The sequence below is a fragment of the Indicator indicator genome, chromosome 7, assembly GCF_027791375.1.
Source record: "Indicator indicator isolate 239-I01 chromosome 7, UM_Iind_1.1, whole genome shotgun sequence".
NCBI classification, from domain to species: Eukaryota; Metazoa; Chordata; class Aves; order Piciformes; family Indicatoridae; genus Indicator; species Indicator indicator.
This window is the reverse complement of record NC_072016.1, coordinates 4,758,100-4,782,800: the sequence shown is the minus strand read 5'-3', so window position 1 is coordinate 4,782,800 and position 24,701 is coordinate 4,758,100. Positions and strand designations below refer to the sequence as shown.

At 40.0% G+C, this 24,701-nt stretch overlaps 1 protein-coding gene across 1 annotated transcript in view; it reads right to left on the bottom strand.

Moving 5' to 3' along the window:
• Positions 1-24,701, bottom strand: part of GFRA1 (GDNF family receptor alpha 1) — a 161,950-nt gene that overhangs the window by 57,270 nt on the left and 79,979 nt on the right. The window contains exon 5 of the mRNA XM_054382395.1: positions 3,832-4,171. Coding sequence (XP_054238370.1) covers positions 3,832-4,171 — 340 coding nt within the window. The remainder of the gene's footprint in view (positions 1-3,831; positions 4,172-24,701) is intronic.

Sequence of the window (24,701 nt, the reverse complement as noted above, 5' to 3'; positions counted from 1 at the left end):
CTGAGAGAGGTTAAGAACACACCAATGAAAGCACATTTATAAAAATTAAGCTCCTTGAATACACATTGTTGAAAATATTGTATTTTCAGGGAGAGGACCCATCTACTGTCACCTAATGGAACATCTCATTATTATCTAACAGACATCCCATAAGGAAATGTTATTTAAATATATCATACAGACATTTTATCCATTTTGGGGCTTGGGTTTTTTTTTGGGGGGGGGATGTTGTTTCTTTTTTTTTTTTCCTCCCCCTTTCTTTTTCAGGTCAAAATAGTTGTCTTCTGAAATTGGTCAAGAACTACTGTCTGGCTACTTCACCTGAAATATTACCCCAAAACATTTGACCAACCATTTACAATATAGTAACTGTGGACAACAAGAATCATTCTATTATGAGATTCTTCTACTAAAAAAACCCAAAGCCTTTTTTTATGCTCTCCTTCTTTTCAGATCTTTGCAGCACATGACTGGATTGATACTGTCCTTTTAATAATAATGTGTCTGTGTTATCACCATTCTGGTCAGTGCCTTCTGAACACATTTAGGAGACAGGGGAAATGTGCAAATTCAAAACACAGATTACTGAAAAGACCAAACTGATGACTCACACTCTCGTTTCTCAGAGAAAATAGTGGTTGAGTACTCTTAAATGTGATGGCAGCAAAAATGAACTACATTGCCTGCCCTGCTTTTACAGCAGAATGATGTTTTTAAAACACATCAATCAACTTTCTGAGTTTAATTGGTGGCTCAAATGATCAAGAGGCTCCTCAGAGGTCTGAGCTATTCCAGGAGAACATCGTAGATGAAAGTTTTTGACAGTATATTGACTTTCTTTAAAAGTTTTGTTTATGTTCACAATAAAAAGGAATCTAATTAATACTTTTTGTTGTTCAGTTTCTGGCTTTGCTTTTCAGTGAGCACTGACAGGCATGTCTGGGAGACTCCAATTGCTTTCAAAGCTAGATATGGACAGGGATACAAGTAAAGGCAGCAGGAAAATGATAATGAAACAGAACCATTCAGTACTCTGATGAAGTTGAAAAATTAGGACTGTTTACATAAGTCAGAACTTATTTGCATTTCCTGACATTTCTGGCCTTTTTTTCCAACCCCCTTCCTCAACTGAGACTTTATAATATTATGTAACAGAGAGATTAATGAATAAAAAAAGAAAGAATGAAGCCAAGCATCCTGCCATTTCAGCAAGCGGCACCTGCAGCTTGGCAAAACTACTTCCCTTCTCTTAACTCTGTCTCAAGATCTTATTCAGTGGTATGTGCATCCAGGACAAAGCTTTTAAAGAGTATCCAAACCTAGGATGTTTAAATACTTGTTTGCATAGGCCCAGATGGTATTTTATAGAGAGTATGGACAGATTGAAATCTTGCATTTCTGAACAAGCAGCGTTCCTAAACCACCTGTAAGTGTACTTTCAGAAACTTTCATAACTTGCCCCCCTTGTCTTCACCAGCACTATGAAGAAGGTTTAATAGTTCTAATTGGCAGACAAATAACAGTTTCTACATGATTTGGTTTCACAGTAGGTAGAACATATTCTCAAATTATACTCCCATTTAGATACTCTTTCTGATTTGAAAGTGAAATAGACATTATCAGAGCAGGATTTATATACCAACTGACTCCAGCTTTTAATTACTCTAAACATATCTGGAACTGCTATGTAGACTGGTATTTTTCAGTGCCAACATTTTCAATAGCAGGAAAGAGATTTCCCCTTTCTTTCCTCCCTGTCCAAGTCTCTGTTTTCCTGCAGGACAAGAGGAACAAATCACATCAACTCCCTTTAACTTCACAAGTAAGAGACGTTGCTGTATTATGGATAGGCAGGAATAACTGCTGCTTCCTCCTCTCCTAGACAGCAGAGAGGGAAGGTATTAACTACAGCAGTCGTTTAGACAGCGCAGAAGGTATTAACATCTACATGAGATGACTCTCAGCAGCACATTAGGCTTGAGTTACCTCCAGGCAGAGGACCTAAGTGCTGCACTCAGTGACTTTTCCCCAAACCCTGCATTTGCTCTCTGGTTCCCTTGTACCAGCGCTGCCCCTCACCCTCCACAGGCATGTCTCACTGAGCCTTGGAAGAGTCCAAACTTTTTAATTTGGGTATTTTTAAAGCTAAAGAAGCCACAGGAACAGCCTCTAAAGAAATTTGTTTTCATCCTATTGCTGCCTGCAACTTAGGGCAACAAGAGAAGAGATTTCAACAAGCTTACCTCTGCAGCACTGCAATAAAGAAAAATCACAGCACCTGACTCTTGAAGTCAAATTAAACAAATGCTGTTAAAAGCTTCACTGCTGAGATAACATTAGATCAAAGCTGACCAAAGAAAAACAGTGAGGCCATAGTAATGGCACTAATTTAACTAAATAATTCCTGAATGCTACAGCCCAAATAATAGGATGAAGCCTCCCTATAAAATTCTCTCTCCCATTTCTGTGCCACTGTAACACACTGGAAGTTTGTCAGAAAACACAGCAAAGACACTGTTAACTTCTATGAATTAACTAAGCCTGTATATAGGCAATGGATATAAGCAAGAAGACTGATGGCACAACACAGACATGGACAACAGGTGGTTCTGAGATGCAAACTACAGCCACATCAGCTATGAAGGTGCTCAATGCAGCTCACTGAATCCTGTTCTGATTTAAATCTGCTCGGAGGAAACTGGCTCCAGATTTCCCCTGAGCCATGAATGATAGAGCACTACTCACCTCCACACCTCTGAACAACACTTAGCACATCTGAGGTGCTACAGTTAAACACTTAAGATCAGCAGTGAAGATCTCATAAACAAACTTCAAAGTAAATATTTTACCAATTAAGACTTATTAAGATTTATATCATATCTTCAGTGTTCTTGACATTTTACAACAGTGTTTGTTTCCCTGCTTGCTCATTCATAGAATTGGATAATCTACAAGGAATTTACACATGAGAAAAGAGCACAACTCTTGGGCATAACTTCATGAATAAGATGTTAGCACAGCAATGTTCTAATGTAAACATATACAACGCTAAGTAGGAATAAAGCATTTCCTAAGGGCAGGAGGAGGAGCAAGTGTTGTGTAACAGCCTGCAGGAGCTCAGTGAAGGCAAGGGGACCCATTTTGTCCTGTGAAGCAAAGCTCTGCACTGCCTCTCCAGGGTGAACACACGGAGCAGAAGCTGGGAATTGGGTCAGGGAATCAAGGACCCTTCAGCTGTATCAGCCCAGTACTCTTGCCAGGGGCAGGGAGATAATACAATTCCAAGGCTAAAACAGCTCTATGAAGATAGTGGGATCTAGTCTACAAATGGGGACTCCTTTTTAACCAATGAAGTCAAACCCATGAGTAGTCTGTGTGTTGCAACTGTTTGTAAAGTCCAGTGTGTGGCTTGAATTCACAGTTACTAGTGCTCACACATAAGATTACAATGAAAATAAATCCCATTATAATGAACAATTTGCTTTTCATCTGGTCACTAATGGGCTATTGAAATCATCCTGAGACATCATTTCATACACAAACTTAAAGAAAGCATTTAATACAAAATCTGTAAGAATTAAACACGGAATTTAAAGATTCCTCCGTAACGTGAGGGAGTAGCTGTGACTACTTTTGGAGAAGACACACACCATAACCAGATGCATGCTTTTGTTATTCTGTTAAGGACCTCAGAGGCATTTCCTTTTTTCCCTGACTCATCCTTTTCCCTAGTGGACATTCTGACCCTCAGCCCTGGCAAATCCAGCAGTACCAAAAAGTCCTCCCTAGTAGGCACCTCATTAATCGCTCCCCTGCCATGTGCTATCTTACCTGCAGATGTAATTCTTCTTGCAGGACTCTTGTAAATTCAGGCAGTTTGGTTTCTCCCTGTCCTCATATGAGCACACAGGAACAATAGTCTGCCGTCTCCTCTCTGTACAGGCTACGTCTCGACAGGAGCAGAAGAGCATCCCATAGCTGTGCTTTGGGGGAACCTTGTCAAAAAATAGCCGGAGGGCCTTATGACACTTCCGCTTGTTACAGATTTCATTAGACGTGCTGCTGGTGCAGGGGGTTATGTAAGCAGATCTGAACCTCTTGCAGGTATCATTTAGGTTACAAGCTTTTGCTGCATCCAAGCAATTGTTCCCCTTTGAAAGTACTGGCTCCACTAGAAAAGACAACACAACAGCAGTAAGAAATGCGTCACATTTATATTGTCTTTCCATGCTCGCGTTTATTGCGCTGTCAATGAGATCCTGAGCATACATTCGTTACAAACAAAACTTTTCAGTGCCAGAAACTGCCACCAGTCCTTGTGTTTCTCAAGGTTTAAGGAGTGGACAAGTGCACAGGCATGCTGTTCAGATCAGAACGCTGACAAATCAAGGAGGATTACACCAGGCAGGCTGTACTTCATCTTCCTCGTAGCGGACATGCAGGATGAGTATCACACCAGACTTGGCCTCATTAGAAAGCTAACAAAATCACTGGCAAATTTGGAAGGGTTATGCTTGGCCCATCGTGTAAGAACACAGTGAGAACATGGGCTCCTAACTCTGTGTTTTTAAAGCTCTGACTTTTTTTTTTTTTTCTAGAAAAGCATAAGTGACATTCAGTGTCTACAGCAGGTAACAGCATTGAAATGTGACTTGTGTGCTCTGCAGAACCTAAAACCCCCATGCCTGTTGTTACAAGTTTTTGAGGCATGAAAACAGCCCACCCAGACAGAAAGGAAAGTAGCTGCAGCCCCATGACTGTGAGATCCCTAAGGCCACCCACAAGGCCTGTAAGTTAAAGACACTTTTATAGGATCTATAGATGCCACCTGAACTCTAGAAGTTTTACAAAGTTTACAAGCTGTGAGAAACTGACATAGAATTACCAAGTGACCCTGAGAGGGACACTGTAAAAGGAGTATGTGTCTCTCCACACACACCTATGGGCACACACTACAAGAAGTTAGAGGAAAAACACTAAAAACTCAGGTAAGAGTTAAGATTGTAATTGCACATTTAATTTTGCAATACATTATCCAGATATTAAGCTCCAATATATGCCTTGCTTGAAAATGAAGGCAACTGGCATTACAATGCAAAATTCAATTAAGACTAATCATAATGCTGGTTTGGATATTAGGAATGCTAGCTTCACAGATCCTAGAAAATACATTAACTTCCCATTGCTACAGAATTGGCAAGCTGAAGAGAACATTTTGCAAATATCTAAAACTCTTAGGGGGTCTGGCCACAGATAAAACATCTCAAATGATCTAAAGCTCTTTAAGTTCTTCTTTAAAAAGCTTTTATTTTTTGTTGTCCTTTCCCCCCCCCCCACCCCCCCCCATAAACTTGGTCCAAGACCCTTCAAGTCTGTGTCACTCTTCATTTCCTAATACCTGCCTCCCATTTCCAGTGCAGGGCATCACATTTTTATCTTTCTCCATGGCAGGAAAAAGCGATGTAGCTTGGCTGACATTCTGCACTGAGGCACTGCGACTGCCTGAACTGACCGTGCCCGAGACAGCCCTTGGTGTTAGCACACATTTTACATGATACAAATTAATCACCTGTTACTATCCCATGTATCTCACCTGTCCACAAATAACACAATGCATAAACACCATTAGATTTGTTTTTTTCACTCTAGCAATATGCTATAGCTCCGGTTCAGTGAATTCATCCGTTTAAACTTTGGATATTAAACATCCCCACTCCGAGTCTTTCTCAGTCCCAGTGTCTTGCACAGTGAACAGCAACTTTTTTTTGCTTAGCTTCACAAATTACCAAATTACAAACGTGGAGCAGTTGGCTATACATTAACAGATCCAAGTAGTTCTTATCAATAGCAGCCTACCACAGTTTAAGCAACATCAGATGCAGCAGAGGTGACATACCCAAAATACAACCCTGTCAGACAAGTGCAATATTTTTATATATGGAAATGTATTACTTTTCCATACAACTATAAACTTAACAATGAATTCTCCAAGGTGTTTTTTTTATTTATTTTTTTAAATGCAGTATATAGAATCATATGTTTAGTACAAATATAATTACTATGTAATCTGCAGGGTATATAATTATGCAATATGTGAATAGTACATGCTAATTACTATGTGATTGCATAGTAATTACATGGTTATTTGTGCCTGGAAGTCAACTGCTAAATTCCAGTCTTTCAAATGGGATTCTCTGGCAAAGCTCTGAATGGGGCATTTCAATATGAACAGACATCAGCTCACTGTATGATACATTAGATGGCATTCTTTAAAGAAAAGCCAAGATATAATAAAGCACCTCTTTGCTGATAATCATACACATGTTTTCCATTAAAGGTCAAAAATGTAGCAAAAACTCATACAGAATTAAAAAGCAGGATGAATACGAACACCTCACAAATCCAAAGGGACAGGTTTATCATTCTTCTTTTGAAAACAGAGCACAAGTGACCAACCAAGCAGCAGGGAAAGTTATCTCGGATAGAAGTTGAATTAGGTGCAAATTGTTCATAAACAGTAATTGTGCTCATTCATATCTTTCATGCAATTAATATCTACCCAAGACCAGCATCCTCTACATGTCAACTCTGAACATGGGCCAGATGTTTTGGTGCTTGTTTTTTCTCTAGAACTTGCTTTTTCTAATTTATACATATGTGTCCAGCTACTGTTTCTGGAGTATTTATCAGAATGTTATACAAATGACTTCTAACTTTTAAAACCAAGACTAACACAGAGCACATAACAACACATTCATCACGTGCATCTGAATTACACATGACTACTTAAACCATCTCCTCTCATTAATGCCAGGTTCTCCCAAGCTTTTAAATCCCATTTTAATGCAAAACTTACAACCCAGAACATACTTTATGCTTTATTTTTATTGAAAAAGTGCAACATAATTATTCCTAAATCCTGTAGTAACTACAAACAGTTAACAATACTGAGTGTGTTGCTGGAGATTACTTACACAGCAGTAACACATAAGGTCAAAATTTCACCCAGCTTCTGTTCTGCAAAGCTTAAAATTATTAAGACAGGCAGAAGTTTGGCTCTTGCTAGGTACTGACTACATTAAGAGCAAATGGATCTAATCCAGAGCTACTTTTCCTGCCAGCAACCTTTGGGAAAGGTCTGTGTAAGGAAATCCTTTTTCAGTTCCCCATGCTCTTGGGGCACTTGAATATGGATTGAGGGCAGTCAGAGCAGCAGCCTGAGACAAGTAACGATTTCTTCCCACCACCATTTCCCCATCCAGAGCTTCCCTGGGGCCATTCTGGAAATCTCTGCCAAACCATCTAGCTGTCTGCTCCTACCAAACCCCTACAGACCCCCGGGTAAGCTCCCTCCAGGCAGGTTACAAGTGATGCCTCACGTCTGTGTGCAAGGCACTGGCTCCCACCCACGGCAAGGGGCCCAGCAGAAATCTGCAAATACCAGGATGCTGCCTCCCAGCAGAAGTCACCAGCAGCTACCAGCTGCTTTGTGTCTAAGGGTGATACCCTGATGTTGTGCAGGCAGAGTCATGGCAGAACACAGACAAAGCCAGGAGCTGCTGCCTTGGTTGGAAAGCAGCAGCTCTCAACATCCATAGAGTTAGGATGCCTAAAAGCAGCCTCCTAATCAAGCACTTTGCTGCACACTACATGCAAAAACCCTGAGGCAGCAATCACCAGCTCACTGATACTGGCCTCTACATGGCTCACCAGCTCCCAACTCTTCTATTGCACACGTAACACATGCAAGCAAGGTGAGATGACTTTTTTGGTAAACTTGATTGATGAAAAAAGACTTGCATTATACAGTATAAGGTGTTACCACTTTGATATTTGTCATCTCCTGAACCACCTCCTCTCACACCCCACAGCCCTCAGCCCAACACTGCTGCAGCTGCAACAGTTCTGGACTCAAGTTCCCATTGCACAGCAGAAAGAAGCCAGGCAAACATTCCACACTCTTATACAGAGACCTCTCTAAAGTTTTAATAGGGCTTCCTCTGCCCTGTGGGATCTTCCTTATGCTTCACCCTCTTTCACAGTTTTTCCTCTTTAATCTTTCATCTTTCTTGCATTTCCATTTCTATTTCATTTCTACACCTACTGAGCCTTTGGCTGTCTCCTCAACTTCTGTTAACCACATGGTACATGAGAAGGGATTCTCAGTGGATACTGGTAGCTTCTTAATCATGCTCCCACTAGATGGAAGCAGTAAAAGGACTATTACTTGTTCTAGAAGATTCTTATTAAACAGCAAAATGGACATTTGGTTTTCAATCTTCTTACAGTACACAAAAAGCAATTTATTGAGGCTGATGTTAAAACTACAATTACTATTTGCAAGTAATTAGCATTAGTAGTTTTCTAGAGTTCTTAGTGAATGGAATGCTGTAAAGAGAGCAGTAAATGTTAATGTGATGAAAGGCAAAATTACAAAGTGATAGAGGTGACCACACAAGTATGGGCCTACTTCAATGCAGGTGCAGAACATGGCATACAAGAACCAAAAACTGACCAGACTAAGAGGAGAAGCCTGGTCCCACTTTAAGAAAAGTGCTTTTTATGGGGCTTACCAAAGTACTTCTGCTTTGTAAAAAGAACAGATTTAAAAAAAAAAAAAATAAAGAAGGGAAGCATGGGAAATATGTCACCTGTATCTCCATGGATCCAAATAAACTACCATTTTCCTGAGCAAATTATTTCTAATCTCAAATGGCAGAGAACTAGAAAAAAAAAAAAGTCAGCCTTGAGAAATTATAAGACCAATGCACATGTGCATGCTATTCTGAGGCTCTGCTTGTCTTCTAGTCAGACCTACTTCAAACCTTTTCCATAATCATAAGCAGTTAAAGCTAATATATTATTAGCTATACCCAGGGCTTTCAGAGTACTATCAAATACAACACTCTGCATGCTGAAATTACAACAGATGGCAGCAGCAGGTACACCAGGTGACAAGACTGACTCCTGTGTGCACACACCCAAGGCTAGAGGAACAAAAGGACCTAAACAAGCAAACTGCCTACACTGGTATTTTAGGTTCCTGAGACAGAAACTGGAACTTTTTACATTTCTGGTCAGTCTCTGACAATGCAATTCCACAGGTCCCTAAAATGCTTTTCTGACTAGACCATAAATTTACCTGAGGAGGTAGATACTGTCTTCTGTCCAAGCCCTGGAGAGATCTAGAGCATCTACATTGCTCAGTATGATGATTTGGAAGTATTTATCGCTTCTGTGCCCAAAGGCTTTCTAAAATCATCCTGACCTTTGTTTTTGTGAGATTCCACTGGTGAACCCTAAGTTGGGATCTAGAAACTTCGGTTCAATGCCTTCCTTGATCTGAGACTCAGAATCACAGTTTTCATTTCCTAGAGAGGTTCACAAACCATCTCACTTCATAGTGCTCTCAAGAAGGTGCACAGGAAATAGTGCTAACACAAGGGAAAGCATGATGCTTCAGCTCAAGGATGAGAGAGCTCTCCCTGGGAGGCAGACTGCTGGGTTCTGGCCTGCACCCAGGGAAGAATGTTCTTTCTCTTCTTACAAGAGCAATGAGTGGAAACCAGGATTCCCTCCTTGATGAGAACTCCCTTAATTCTAACTCTGCAGAGGCATGATCCCACTTGTGCCCTCTTCTTTTAATCCCTTCAAAAAACCCATAACCCTTTCTATACCACAACCCTTCCCTCCAAACCAAGCTACTGTCTAATCTATAGGGTAGTCTCCTAGGCTTTGTGGAAACCCATAGAGAAGAGAGCAAAGCCATTTCCCTTCCTCAAAGAGTATTCTGATTACTAACTGAATGCCTAAAGGTTTGGGTTTTGTTTGTTTTGTTTGTTGTTTTTTTTTTCCTTTGGTTGGTTGGTTTTAGTTGGTTGGGGTTTTGTTGGTTGTGTTTCTGTTGGTTTTTTTTTAACACAGTATTCCTTGTGCACTTTATAAGGGTTCTGAGCATCTTTCTAAGGATGTTAAGTATCACCTGGAAGGCGATATCCTGACTTTTAGGTGGATAAATCTACCTCTTAGTCTATTCCTGGAAGTTTAATTCTACTAAGAGGGCTGCATGTCCTACATGCTGAATTTTACATTGCCTGAGTTCACCACTGGATCTGGGCTTTAATACTTAGGAGGCCTCATATCTCTGTTTAGTCAGATTCTGCTACCTTTAATTGGCCACTTTATGAGTCATTCCACAGACAATGCAGATAAAGACTGCAAGAGAAAACTCCTATGTTGAGTATGTGTTGATGAAAAAGGGGAGAAACGATGTCTTAAAATTTCCTTTGATATTTCCAGTCTTTTCTGGGGAAGAATGGGGAAAGACTGAGCAGAAAACTCAGAAGGGGCTGATCCCAGTGGGCTGGCTGAGGGACATCTGCTCAATTTACAGGTTATGTAAGAGGAAAGTCTTATAACCCTATAGTGAACAGCAGGGTTCCATGAAAGCAAAGAGGGGGAGGAAATCCTGCTCCTCAGTGTTAACAACATTATGGTCTGCTACTGACATTTTCAGTCATCACTCACACAAAAATCCTGATTGATCACCTTTCATTTCTGCTACAAATCTAATGAAAGGTTATGCCAGGGTCCCTAATTTTCCACATGGGTCTGTGGACAGCAGTTTTGCATTATATTTATGACAGCATCGTTAAATTCATTTTATTGTGAAGAGTTACTCTCAACTTTCAATAATATTAAGTTCAAGAATTTGGCTCTTGATTAGTAAAAATGCTATTTTTACTTTTGTCCAAGCTGTCTCACATAGGAGGCAGAAATGCATGGGGGGAAAAAAAAAAAAATCAGAGGCTGCTAAATAAAGAAACTTCCAACTGTTTCAACCTGATCCAGTCACCACTTCTCACATTGCTGCACCCAACGATTTCAGTTCTAACCTAAAGAGCTTTTTGGACACAAAGGTTCATTTTAACATATCCATGCTGCATTAGCATTAGTGATGGATTATATATGATGGGGACTATATTTTTTTTTCTGTGGGAGTGATCTCAGTCATGCCATATACAATTCATGCTCTGTACTGAGGCAGAGGCTGGTTTTGTGATGCGGAAGGCTATCGCCACGGTTTCAGCTGAGTTCTTCAGATTAATTTAATTTCCCCTTAAAATATTCAAAGTGAAAACATGCTTCTGCATATGCCCTCGTGTTACGCAGTTCAGGATTTTACAATTTCCTAAATACCAAGTCAACAGAACTGAGAAAGACCTAAGACACAAGGAAATACAGAATAAACCTGTGAAAACATTCAAACCTACACAGTTGCCATGAGGAGTGATTTATGGCATGTAAGTTCTCAAGACACAGTGAGGGACTGTTTACCAAAGTCATGCCAATTTACAGGGCAACTTTCAGCATTTCTTTTTATTACTGCAGAATTGAATTCACAACTTGTTTCCTCTTTTCCTCAGACTTGATTAATTACCGTGTTAACATAACTACTGTTCTCCTGCTCATAATGGGCTCCCTCTAAAGTGCTGCCCCAGCAAAATAAACCAGGGAAAAGCTTCTAGCTCTTTGTTCCAGCACTGCAATCCTTTCTAATCTCACTATTTTTCAAATTTATGTTCCATTCCAATAAAGCTCGTGTGAATATTATAGCAAATCAGATAATACAAGGTTATGACCCTTGTAATTGATCCTTCAAGGTTCTTTTTTCCTTTTTTCCAGTCGACGTGGGTAAAAATTACATTTAGATGTGGTTGTTGACACTTGAGAATTCACTTTGTTGGTCATATACACTGCTTCAGACAGATCAGATTACATAATGATGTATTTCTAGTGCTTTATTTCTTCTATACCTACAACCCCATTAAGCTGTAAGCAAACCTCTCGTGGGGCTGTAAGACTACAAGTATCAAGGGGGCAATGCTCCCACAGTGTTTAGAGGGACTACAGCTTGAGAAAGTCTTATGTGAGGATACTGGGTTAAACATTAACTGCTGCTTAAAAAGAAATGAACAAATAAACAACTGCATCTTACAAATAAAAAGTTACGTTTCCATACATAGAAAACTGCACACAGACCATGCATGCCAGCACTAGAAATCAGTTATCTGTAGCAATGGTTTGTCTCTCACATGACCACTGGAATAAAGTGATTAATTGGACTGTCTCAGTAAATGCGATCATTAGACTTTTAATTAACCTTTTCAACCTCTTGCACCTTTTAGTTTCGTTATACATTAGATTTTGTGGGGTTTTAGTTTGTTTTGTTTTGTTTTTTTTTCCAGTTTTCCAGTTATTATGCTTGACTAAGCTTGAAACAATGCAGAGTTCTGCTGGAAAGATAAGAGAAACAATTCAGAAATCTCTTACTGCTCCTAATAAGAAAATAACCACTGATACTGTCATCAGAAGGGTAGTAATAAATCAGGTGGAGGACAGACATTCTGAACTCTGTGGCTACGTTCCCACCTAATTTTGTTTTGGCAGCACACTGTTATTTAATGGCTCTGCCTACCAGGAAACTAGCATCTGAAAATTCTCTCTCAACCTAGTTATAATTACGACAGATAAATCATACAATGATCAATTATAATAATCTTAGCTTCATCCATTATTTAAACTCAGCATTTGAATCGACGCAGCAGGAGTGCAGGAAATTCCAAAGCCCTTTCTCTGCTTGCTAACAACTGCTTTATTCCTGAAGTCAAGCCAGTTACAGAAAAGAAGGGGCTAGATATACTCTTAGCTATGACATCCACACCGGAAAGAACACCAGAATTCAGACAAGGAAAGGGTTTTGGCTCTGAATGTTGTAATGTTTTTTTTTCTAACCACACTACCTTCCTGTTGCTGAAACTAAATTCAACAGGAGATTTTGCTTTCTTTACACTGGTGCACCAAAAAAATCAAAGGAGCCCTTCTACAATTCTATACGCCTAGAGCACAGTATATTGTTAATTAAAAACGGCCCAGATCTCTCTCAGATTTATGCACACAGACACATTTGTATGCACATCTGTATATGCACCTAGAATGCTTCTATACTAGTTGGGCCCATGTCTCATTTCACAAGAAAGCTACTTATATAGATATTAATAAGATATCAGAAATAATCCACAGCATCACAGGATGTTAGGGGTTGAAAGGCACCTCTGGAGATCAAGTGCAACCACCCTGCCAGAGCAGGACCACAGAATCTAGCACAGGAATGCATCCAGACAGGCCTTGAAAGCCTCCAGAGAAGGAGACTCCACAACCTCTCTGGGCAGCCTGTTCCAGTGCTCTCTGACCCCCACAGTGAAGAACTTCCTCCTCATGTTGTGGTGGAACCTCCTGTGCTGTAGTGTATATCCATTGCCCCTTGTCCTATCACAGGGTGCAAGTGAGCAGAGGCTGTCCCTTCCTTCTTGACACCCAGCCCTCAGATATCTATAGACATTTATTAGATCTTCTCTCAGTCTTGACTCCTCCAGACCCAACAGCCCCAGGTCTCCCAGCCTGTGAGAGTGCTCCAGTCCCTTCATCATCCTCGTAGCCCTCCATTTGGCTCTCTCAAGTAGATCCCTGTCCCTCCTGAACTGGGGAGCCCAGAACTGGATGCAATATTCCAGGTAGGGCCTCACTAGGGCAAAGTTTTTGTCTAACTTAAGGCTGATTCTAAGACACCTGAGCTCAGTTTGACATGAACAATAACAGAAAGAGGGGAAAACACTGAATTAAATGAACTTTCACAAAGGCTCAAGTATCCAAGCATTTTTCAGAAAACAAACTGTGAATGGATTTAGAATTAGCAATAAGGATTTTTAGAGCATTTTAATAAACTAAATATACATTTTTGACTATGCAACATGTTAAGTTCATTGCTATTACTGTTTTGGACCATGTCCCTTTTCAATCATAATATATGATATACAATGTAAATGTACAGTGTGTTTTGAGATATAACATTCTGGAATTTTCCAATTTTAGTATTTCAACAACTTGCCATGAATTGCCTTGTCAATAAACCTCAGTGTTTCAGTTTTACTTTTTAATCATTTTCATTAAACAATGAAGCTGTTAAAATGTGGGAAGTGAGCATGTTAAAAATGGTAAGATAAGTATTTTCTTCTAAAATTGGTATATTTGCCCATACACCACTACATTTTTTCTCAACACCACGAGAAAGAATAACAGATGAGCCAAAAGGGAAGAAGTCAAAGGTTGAGAAAGTGAATACTGTCTGGCACAACAGGGAAGGGATGAAAAAAAACCTCAGCTAAGAAATTCAGTGTACACAGAGATGGGCACAACTCCAACAACAAAAATGTAAATCCACATGTTGAAATTTGGGCATCATACAGACACAGCAGAAGTAGAAGCTCAGCAAATGGTACCTAAGTAAAAATTAACTGGTAAGATGTACAATTATATTTTTTCAAAGAACAGGTGAATATGACCCACAACAATTCTTTGCAGAAGATATGAAAACCCTTACTCAGAAATCTAACTGGGAACTCCATTTAACTCATCAGGTGGATAAATGCACAGTAAGGGAACCAAGGAATTTCTCTGTGCTTCTCAGCTGGGAAGACCTTGGGGGTGCCCAAAGCACCAAAAACCATGGAACATTTGGATTCAAGCAGAGATAGGAGGTGTCAAGGAAAGAGAGTCTGTCAGAGCAGGAAGGAAATTCTAGAAAGCCAAAAACCTCATACATTATGAAGCTGGTATTCATAGTTCATCTTAGATTCACAATGTTGGAAGGGATTTCCTAAAAAAATATCTCCTTCCTGCCCCACAGCAAGACCAGATATAGCCAGAACAAATCCTGACTAATGCTTAGACATACCCAAGTCCTTAAGGTAGAGGGTATGCATGCAAAAACGCTGAGGGTCTGGCCATTGTCTCTGTGAGGCTGATCTTTTCACAGGTCTTAGCAATCAGAGGAACTAGAGAGATTCAAATATAAATATTTTCAAGAAGGGCACACTGAAGGATACAGAGAATAACAGGTGGTTCAGCCTACCCTCAGTTACAGGGGTGATCACTGAGCAAGCCCTCCTCAAAGCCATATCCATGCACACAAAGGACAACAAGGTGATGAAAAGCAGTATTCAGCATGGATTTACCAAGGTCCAATCAGGCCTGGCTGCCTTCTACATTGAGATGAATGCTTCAGTGAACAGGGAGAGAGAATAGAATCAATTTACATTGACTTTAGCAAACCTTTTGATACAATTCCCCAGATTAATCTTTGCAGCCAAATTGGAAAAAACAGAATTTGGACAGGAGGGCTACAGGGTAGAAACTGGCCCTGCTTTGAGTGGGTCCTCAATGACCTCCAAAGCTCATACTCTCTTCCCACCTTTATTATCTGCCTAATCTTTGCTCTAACATTCAGTATCTCCACAGCCTCTCCAACTAGACATCCAGTATTTCCTATGCACCCTATCACTTCCTGCAACAATATGTTTCTGGAACACATTTCCTTCCTAGCTTTACTCCTTTCCTCTTAGCAATAGCTTTTTAACTTCATGAAGACTGCTGTACTACCATCACTCCACTCTTCTATGTAGTCCGCGCTCATTTACTTACTGTTTCTTAACAAATCTTGTTTTCTAGGTATCTAAATTTATGCTATTTTATTCTCAGATTTGGGGGGGTAGGGGGAGGAGAGGGAATGGGAGATAACCAAAAAATCCACTGACCAAGGTCTGTACAGGTTGCACTCAGGAGATTGCTACAGACAGACAAAACCTGTTAATTCAAGAGCTGCTGAAGCATAGCTTACTCCAGCCTCAAGCAATACCAGCATAGGTAGGGATGGTTTACACGCAGTGACTGTCTACTGCAGGAGCATATATTAGCTTATCTATGACAGCAGCTTGCTCCTGATGGCTATAACCTGAAAAAAGAATCAAAGTATATAAAACCTTAGTAGAAAAATTATCCTGCTTTTTCCGAGGTATTACTCTTTTGGAAGGAAAATCAAGAGAGGACAGAGGGCTGGAGAAGTGATTATGGATCAAGCCTGGCAGCAACTGATGGGATAAATCAGGAAATATCTGAAAGCAGAGAGTGGGGAAAGATACCCTCTCCAGTACAACAACAGGAAAGCTCCACTGTCTCTAAAGCTTGCCTGGAACTCCTATCAGGTAGGCACTGGTGTCTCTGTGGTCACGACCAAGTACATTATCACATGTAAAAGATGAGACTAAAATCACAATGAAAGCAGCAGTAACAGAAATGGGGCAGATGCTCAATTAGTGACAGCAGCAGTAGGGGTGGGGCAAAAGCTGCCATCATGGCAGCAGAGAGAGCAATAGAGTCAGAGAACAGAAAAGTCACAGCAGCTGAGGGCACCAAATCACCCTCCCTTTCCCTGTTGCTACTGAAAAGCATTTGGGGCAGTTATCTGGCCTATCTACCAAACAACATGAGCCATTCCATTAATCCACCAGCAGATGCTCTTCTTTACTCTACCAGTCGGTCCCAGTGCAATCCTGTTGAATATAAATAAATTCACCATAATGCAAAGAGGACAACACTGGTAACTCTTGTCTATTCATGGATTTGCTCTGGATTGGCTTCAGGAAGCTTATGTGAGCTGCAGCCACTGTGTTGCTGCTCACTTCATCTTAAGTCTCATTGCTGAGACTTCAAAAGCCAATGATCAAGGAGATTTGTGTATTGATGCACTTAATGGAACAAGGGAAATAGACACTTTGGAAATAAGTCACTTAAATGATACTGTCTTAGAGATTTAATAGTGATTATGATGGTCACTGTCCTACTGTGTGTCCACAAGATAAAGCAGTACAAAATTAAGGTAAGGCAGCTGTGTATGATGTCTGTCACTTACCTACATGCAACTGGTGGTTTATTAACTTGTGATCACTATGTTATTTAATAAATTAGACCACATTAATAATTAGGCCACTGCTTGCTGTCTACTCTAAATCACCTTTCACACTTCCACTTATGCCACATATGATAAGTGGCAATAGAGAGAGAGCTTCTTTCTGTTTTGTCTCCAGTGTTCTGTTTTTTCCCCCCTGTTCTCTGCTCATCCCTCTCCCTGACAGAGGTCTGGTTTACTTTTACTTATCTCCTATAAATGCCTAACTTGACATTTTTTTTTTCCCTAAAAGCAAAAACATAGTTCTGGGGAAAAAAAATAAGCAGTAAATCAAATTATTTTGACTTCATTTTTAACTACATAGCACTCGTATTTTTTTTGAGGTGCTGCCCTCATGCCTCAGCCATCTGTTATTTAGGGTCCAGTCTCAAGCCCAGTGAAAATAATATTTTGACTTTCATTTGCTTCAATAAACTCTGGATAAAAGTTCAATAAACTCTGGATTCAGGTTTAATGCCCTAATTCAGCCTATGCTCTAACTCATTTAAATTAACTCACCATTTGATTAAGTGCTATCATGACCTGGGAAGCAGCTTACCCTCTCCTTGGCTCCAGTTTTAACTCTAAAATACATATGGAAAGCATTGGCTTTTATTTAGTGTGCACGTATACAAGTATGTGAATGTACACATACCTAGGAGTGTAGTAAGAACAACTGAAACAGAAAACCAGTTTTACACTCAAATTAATTATTTCAATGTTCAAAGTCTGAGGTAAAATGAATGTCCTCCTAATTAACGAGGAGTGATCCTCAGCCAGTAGAATGTCAACAATATTTACATTTAAATAGTCTATTTTATTCAGAGTCACTACACACATACACACTACTGAACTGCAGCCAGCTCCAAAGCAGAGAATTGTACCTATCCAGCACGTGTTAACGGTGTCCAAAATGCACTGAAAGGACATGGATAAGAGATGAACTCTGAATGTATAATACTCCTGTAATCAAAACTGTAACATTTATCCAAATCAATATATGAAATTTCTTTTCCCCCCAACATTAACTCTCCTGACTAGGTAAAAAGTGTTCTTGTTGCCAGGGATTCAAACTAACATTCCAACCCACATCCTGCTGGGACACTTGTGCGGTATTGACCTAAACGGATGGGTCTGAAATACTAATTCACTGATATTAATAATATTGATCACATTCCCCTTACCGCAGGTGCAGCCAGTACAGCAACTTTACAGTGCACCACGGTTGTACAGTGGTAGAGTGATTCCTCTGGTACATAACACAGTTCACTGATCACTGTTCAATGTGGGCTACCTTCTTGATCTAAGTTTATGACAGTTGCTCCGACTTTCTGTGTCACTGAAGCCATGGATGCAGGCTGGGTTCAGAGCTTTTGTACTGCTAATTGCTGTCTGCAATACCTGATGCTTAATCAAACTAAGTGAAAACTTTGAGTTCCATTTTCCCATTTTTCTCTAGTCTCTTTCTTCAAGAATGGTTTCAGTAACAATGTTTGGGAAATACTGGTTAAAGTACTTAGAACAGAACTAGCACCCCTCCACAAGTGGGCTGAGGAGGAGTTTCTTTCTCCATCCTGCTGGAGATGAGAGATTAAGAGCACCCCATGTCTATCTGATCTTTCTTTTGTATTTACATGCTTCTTTAGCCTTATAAAAACAATAGTCTCAATAGCAGTATTTTTACCTTTGAATATGCTTATAAGCACATATATTTAGTTAAAAAATTAGTACTGATTTAAGCCTGGACCTAATCTAGGCCTGCATCTGTAAACTAGTGGTGCTCTAAAACTATAGTGATGTACGAGAGAAACATAGAATAATACAGAGCCCAACCCCCCAAACAAGCACAACTGATAGAAGCTTTGAGAACTTTGAGAAGCTTTGAGCTTTGAGAATCTTGAAATTCACCACACACTGGATATACCACTGTTATGACACCACCACAGCCATACATTTCTCAATCAGCAACAACCTTCCAAGGCCCTTGTATGACTGTGAAGCTTTCACACATCCATCCAACCCAACAGCATCACTCCCTCTGCAATTCAAGAGCATGAAGAAGAAAGATTAAAAACACTATTGAAATCAACACCCAAACTTCAAATCAAAGGAATCACACTTAGCTGTTAAAGCCAGAATGCTGTAGGGAAGGGGAGACAGCCCCAGCATGGTAGTGCAGCAGTAAATAAGTAGGGAAGTCCCACGTATTTGACATTTGAAGAACAAACCCATCCATCAATGTCTTGGCACGGATCGATCAAACAGAATGCTACTGCTGAAAACCTAATAGTATGATGGTAATAATGTAGCCATAAAGCCTCTATGCTGTAATTGACTGCTTCCACTTCAAGCTAACATGTCTAAAAGAGTGACTAATGTTCACCTAAAGATTTCGCTTGCATTGAATGACAATCAGCTACACCTCACGCACTCTCCTCTCTAGATTGCTTAGGCTGGGTAATTGCTGAGGGACATCAGCCAGAAGGGAAACAGTTTACTCAAGGAAGGAAATGTACATGAGGAATGGTGTGATAATCTCAAAGGGAAATACACAGTTTCTCATCTGATTGTAACACACAGTGCAATGCTCAACTTGAACAAACGTATTCCTTTCATCAAGCAGACGTGTCAGTAGTGACTCCATAAATAGGTCAGCGTAGGTTTTATATTTTAAACAGATATTTGAAGTTTTAGCAAGGTATAAACAAAACATAACGTATACTCCCCTGAACTGAAGACTGTATTCTTTGACTAAAGAACGTGTTTCTAAGAATTTAATAATAGATTGCACGCTTTGGTCAGATTTTCCTTTGGTAGATGGAGAAAACAATGCAGTTTCACTGAAAGTCAATAGAGTTAATTAGTGTTACAAAGCAAACAGAACTCCCCATTTCAATGACATCATCTATCTTTATAACTTACTTTTGTGACTTTACACAGCAGACTACCTTAAAAATCATACAAGGTTACACACTATTTAGATGCTGTTCAGGAATCTACCACAAATTTAAGCATATTTTTGTACTTTCTTGAATGAAAAAAGCCTGGAAAACTGAAGAATCACTCTGGTTTGCTGTTCATAGAATGATAGGACTGTCAGGGTTGTAAAGGACCTCGAGGATCACCCAGTTCCAACCCACACTGCCATGGGCAGGGATACCTCATACTAGATCAGGTTGCTCAGCGCCACATCCATCCTGGTCTTAAAAACCTCCAGGGATGAGGCTTCCACCACCTCCCTGGGCAACCTGTGCCAGTGTCTCACCACCCTCATGGGGAAGAACTTCCTAACACCTAATCTGAATCTCCCTTCCTCTAGCTTGGATCCATTCCCCCAGTCCTATCACCACCTGACACCCTAAAAAGTCCCTCACCAGCTTTCCTGCAGGCCCCCTTCAGATGCTAGAGTGTCTGTGGCTTTGTTTGTTTGTGTTTGGTTGTTGTTTTTTTTTTTTTTTTAAGGCCCAAATGAGAAATTTAAATTTGCTTTGGCAGTTTCACTGCAGAAGAAAAAAAAATAAATCATAATTAAGATGTTTGGAACTCTCTAATGGACTATGAGCGTTAAGTCAAATTGCTCTGTCGCCTTTGATATATACTTAAAGGTAATTGGCTAGTCCTAGTGATCTATTTTTAAAGAGCTACCTATCGATTAATAATGTTTCAGTATTAATATAACCACTTTGTGTGAATCAAGAAACATCAATAGCAGAAACCCATATTTATCCACAAATTAACTGGATATAGATCTGTTCCTTTAAGCCAAATGGGGTGTGTACACTCATTACTTTGTAAGAGGAATGGGATAAATCTAACAGTGATAATTGAAGCAGAATCACAGAATTGTTAGGGTTGGAAGGGACCTCAAGGATCATCTAGTTCCAACCCCCCGGCCATGGGGGGAAGAGAAACTTCTTTCCAGTGAGGGTGACAGAGCACTGGAACAGGCTGCCCAGGGGGGTTGTGGAGTCTCCTTCTCTGGAGACTTTCCAAACCCACCTGGATGCATTCCTGTGCAGACTATCCTAAGTGATGCTGCTCTGGCAGTGGGGTTGGACCTGATGATCTCTTGAGGTCCCTTTCAACCTCTCATATACTGTGAGACTGTGAAAAATGGATTAAACCAGTAAATGATCTTGTAATCTGATCCATATAGCCAGAGCTCTTCCAGTCACACTCATCACACTGTCACCCAACAGGCTCCAAAAGAACACAGAAGTTTGCTGATTTAAACAATATTTGAAAATAATACCCTGGCCCACACAAAACTATAACTGAGCATGGAAAACTGCTTGCAGGTGAAAGGTCTGTACCTGGGACTACACTGCATGTTCACACAGTGGATGCAACCACATGAGAAAACCCCTCAGTTAATTTCCATAGAATATAGCAGAAAAAGGAGTGGTTTGCCTCCCTACTGCACACACAAATTCCTAAATTCAGGAAAGCCCCATTGTCAAGTATTTTACCAAGCAAATGTGTGCTGTGAAATCTTAACAAGCTCACAGCAATTCAAGGCTGGAAGGGACTGCAATGGCTATCTAGTTCACCCTCCTGTGGCAAGGTAAACGGAGCCCATCCTTTGGAAAATATCTGACTCTGTCTCCCATTGAGGGGATGCTCTGGCCTCCAGGGTATTACATACACTGCCCAGTTATTCTTACAGTTAGATTTCTTCTCCCTAAGATCTAACCTAAACATCACAGACTACAATTCAGACCAATTGACAATTACCCTGTCACAAAGGATGTTAGACTGCTCTGACATTTGTTCTTAATGAATGCACACTGACCCTCCTTATCACCTTACATCCCCTGGATGCATTTAAATCAATGTTTTTAATACCCAATTCGATCATCCTTCCAAGCCTTAAGTATGGGAACTGGATCATAATTCCCTGGGCCTTTTTCCTAGGTTTATTTTATTGACTGTGTGCGTATATATACAAAAATACATATTTTTTTTTTACATAAGGCAGGTACTATGTTTGTCTTTCCCCAGTCCCCTGAGATTTGCTCTTTCTTCCATGAGTTCTCAAAGATAATTGCTAATGGTATGGAGACAGTTTCACTTTAAGTACTCTAAAACTAATCTCATCAGGCTTTTGGAGTATTTTCGGGCCATCAAAAGAAAAAAACCCTAACGATAAAATTTAACTTGAAACTAAAAAGGAAATATAAATCTTTAAATTTTTTTTTGTTACATACTATGTATTACAGGTCAAATATCGCAAATCGACCTTCCTAAATTGCTTGCTATGTTAAATATTTTTTAGATGATCTTTTATCAGCAGAGGATAGCAGTTCTCAAAATAAAAAATAATTTTAAAAAATTTAAAAAATCTGTCTTTTCATCTCCAAAACAGTGTTTGCCTGTGATAGTACAAGGGACAAGGGGTACACACTAGAACACAGGAGTTTTCACTTTAAGGAGAAACTTCTTTACTATGAAGGTGATGGAGCAATGGAACAGACTGACCAGAAAGGTTGTGAAGTCTCCTTCTCTGGAGACTTACTGTGTTCCTGTGCAACCTGATCTAGCTGTACCTGTGTTAGGTGAGGAGTTGGACTAGATGACCTCCAGAGGTCCTTTCTGACCCCCACCACACAAGAAGTGAGACTTAAGGTATTAGCAGTCTTCAAGTGCTTTGGGGTTTTTTTTTGCTCCTCTGGAGAAGGAAAACAAACTCTCACCCCAACTGAGACATTAAACCAGATTTCTGGTGACTTTTGTATCACCATAGTGGCCCAGAGAAACAGAAGCATTCTGATAAACCATACACTGAAACAGCAAAGTTGACCAAAACTTTGGGATTTCTTGTCAGCTAAATTTGATGATTTATTGAGTATTACAGATAATAGACCCTGTTCAGGAAAGCAGTGAAAACAACTGAGCTAGAGGAGCTAATCAGTGCCCCAAAGCCCTAGCCCCGTGGAGCTGTCAGTCAGTCAGCTAGAGCCTGGGGAGCTCCAAACCCACTCTCTTAGCATTTTCTATTCATCTATAAAAATCACTCGAAGCTAGTGAAGGGACAGTGCCAGGAGCATCAGTTTCCATTTCTGAAGGGCTCTTGGAAGAAATGTCAGCCTGCTCAGCATTCAGCCACTGAGCAGTAGAGAGCTGAGAAGAGATGGGATCAGGGAATACTACAACAAATCAAATGGAATCTGTATGTTTCAGATGAGGACCACTGCCATTAAATGATCTCACAACTGCAGAAGTATGGAAAGGCCTGCTATAGATAAAGGAGATCTCATTTTTGGATGAAGCACGCTGTCCTTTTGTTCTTTTCAAGTTCTTTGAAGTACTGGGATAGAGATACTACTATGTTAGAGTGGCTCCTAGAAGAGTTCCCTTCTCCTCTGAATTTGGAAAAACTCTGAAGCTCAGTAACAGGGTAGCTGTTCCACATCATGATAGACTATACCACCTCGGTTCCACAGTTGGATCCCTCAGGCTTCTCAAGCAGCCAGAGCAGAGAAAAGTCAAGGAAGCACAGTTTAGTATAATCAACAATTTAGTGTAGATCTGCATGTCCTAAAATTGCAGTTACTGCAGAAAAAACACTACAAAGTTATGAAGGAATATATAGCATTTTCCTTCTAGCTTTGCATTCTTTTAACCAGTCACACATATGCTTTACATTTTGCTATAATATCTTTATAGAATCATAGAATTGTTAGGGTTGGAAGGGAAACCAAGGATCATTTAGTTCCAATCCCCCTGTCATGGGCAGGGACACCTCACACTAGATCAGGTTGCTCACAGCCACATCCAGCCTGGTCTTAAAAACTTCCAGGGATGAGGCTTCCACCACTTCCCTGGGCAACCTGTTCCAGTGTCTCACCACCCTCATAATGAAGAACTACCTCCTAACATCCAATCTGAATCTGCCCACTTCTAGTTTTGCTCCATTCCCCCCAAGTCCTATCACTACCCAACATCCTGAAAAGTCCTTCAACAGCATTCTCGTAGGCCCCCTTCAGATAGTGGAAGGCCACAATAAGGTCTTCTCGAAGCCTTCTCCTCTCCAGCAATGCTGAATCCAAAGTCACAGTGATCCACCCAAATTTCCACAAAGTTAAGCAGTGGCATAAGAAATAATTCAAAAAAAAATAAGCAGTAGCACTAAGAAAAAAAGGCATTAAGCATACAGAGAAAGCTTTTACCAGGGCAATGAGATAGGTCAAGAGCAAAAAGGAAATATAAGGAGCAGTTTAATGGCCTTAAATGCATCAGTAATTTTACAGCATTTGCTCTTTTTTTTTTTTTTAAATATAGGACCTAAAAGCTACTATATTTAACTGGAAAAATGAGTGACCACTGTTTACTACTAAGAAACTGAGGCCCTAGGTCCATGACTATTTACTACAGACCAACCAGCTAAAAGGCTTTCATGTATTTTAAATACATTTTTTTTCTGAGTTTTCATCTAAGACTCCTGTCATTTTTGAGAAATTGCAGCAAATTAATAAGGATCTCTATCTGTGGTTGAAAATATCCTTCGTATAACAACGAAATCATTACTCTTTTTATTTCTGTAAATTCTATGAGAGCAAGAAAGAGAAGCACAATAAAAAAATCCTTTTCATAACACTTGATTAGGAAATATGGCCTGCAGAAAGTCTGGCTCTCTTTGCACTTTGCACATTAAGAATCTAAATACGTTACCAAAGCTGGGATTTTAACCCCCCACAGCTTTAGCACAAAGCAGCACATTAATAAGATACAATTTAGATTTGCATTTTTCAATAAGCAAGGGGATCAAAGAAAATAGGAATGCTGAAAGGATGTGCAAATTCAAACATCAAGGTATACTACAGCATGAAGAGACATTGGCACTAATGGCTTTCCAGAA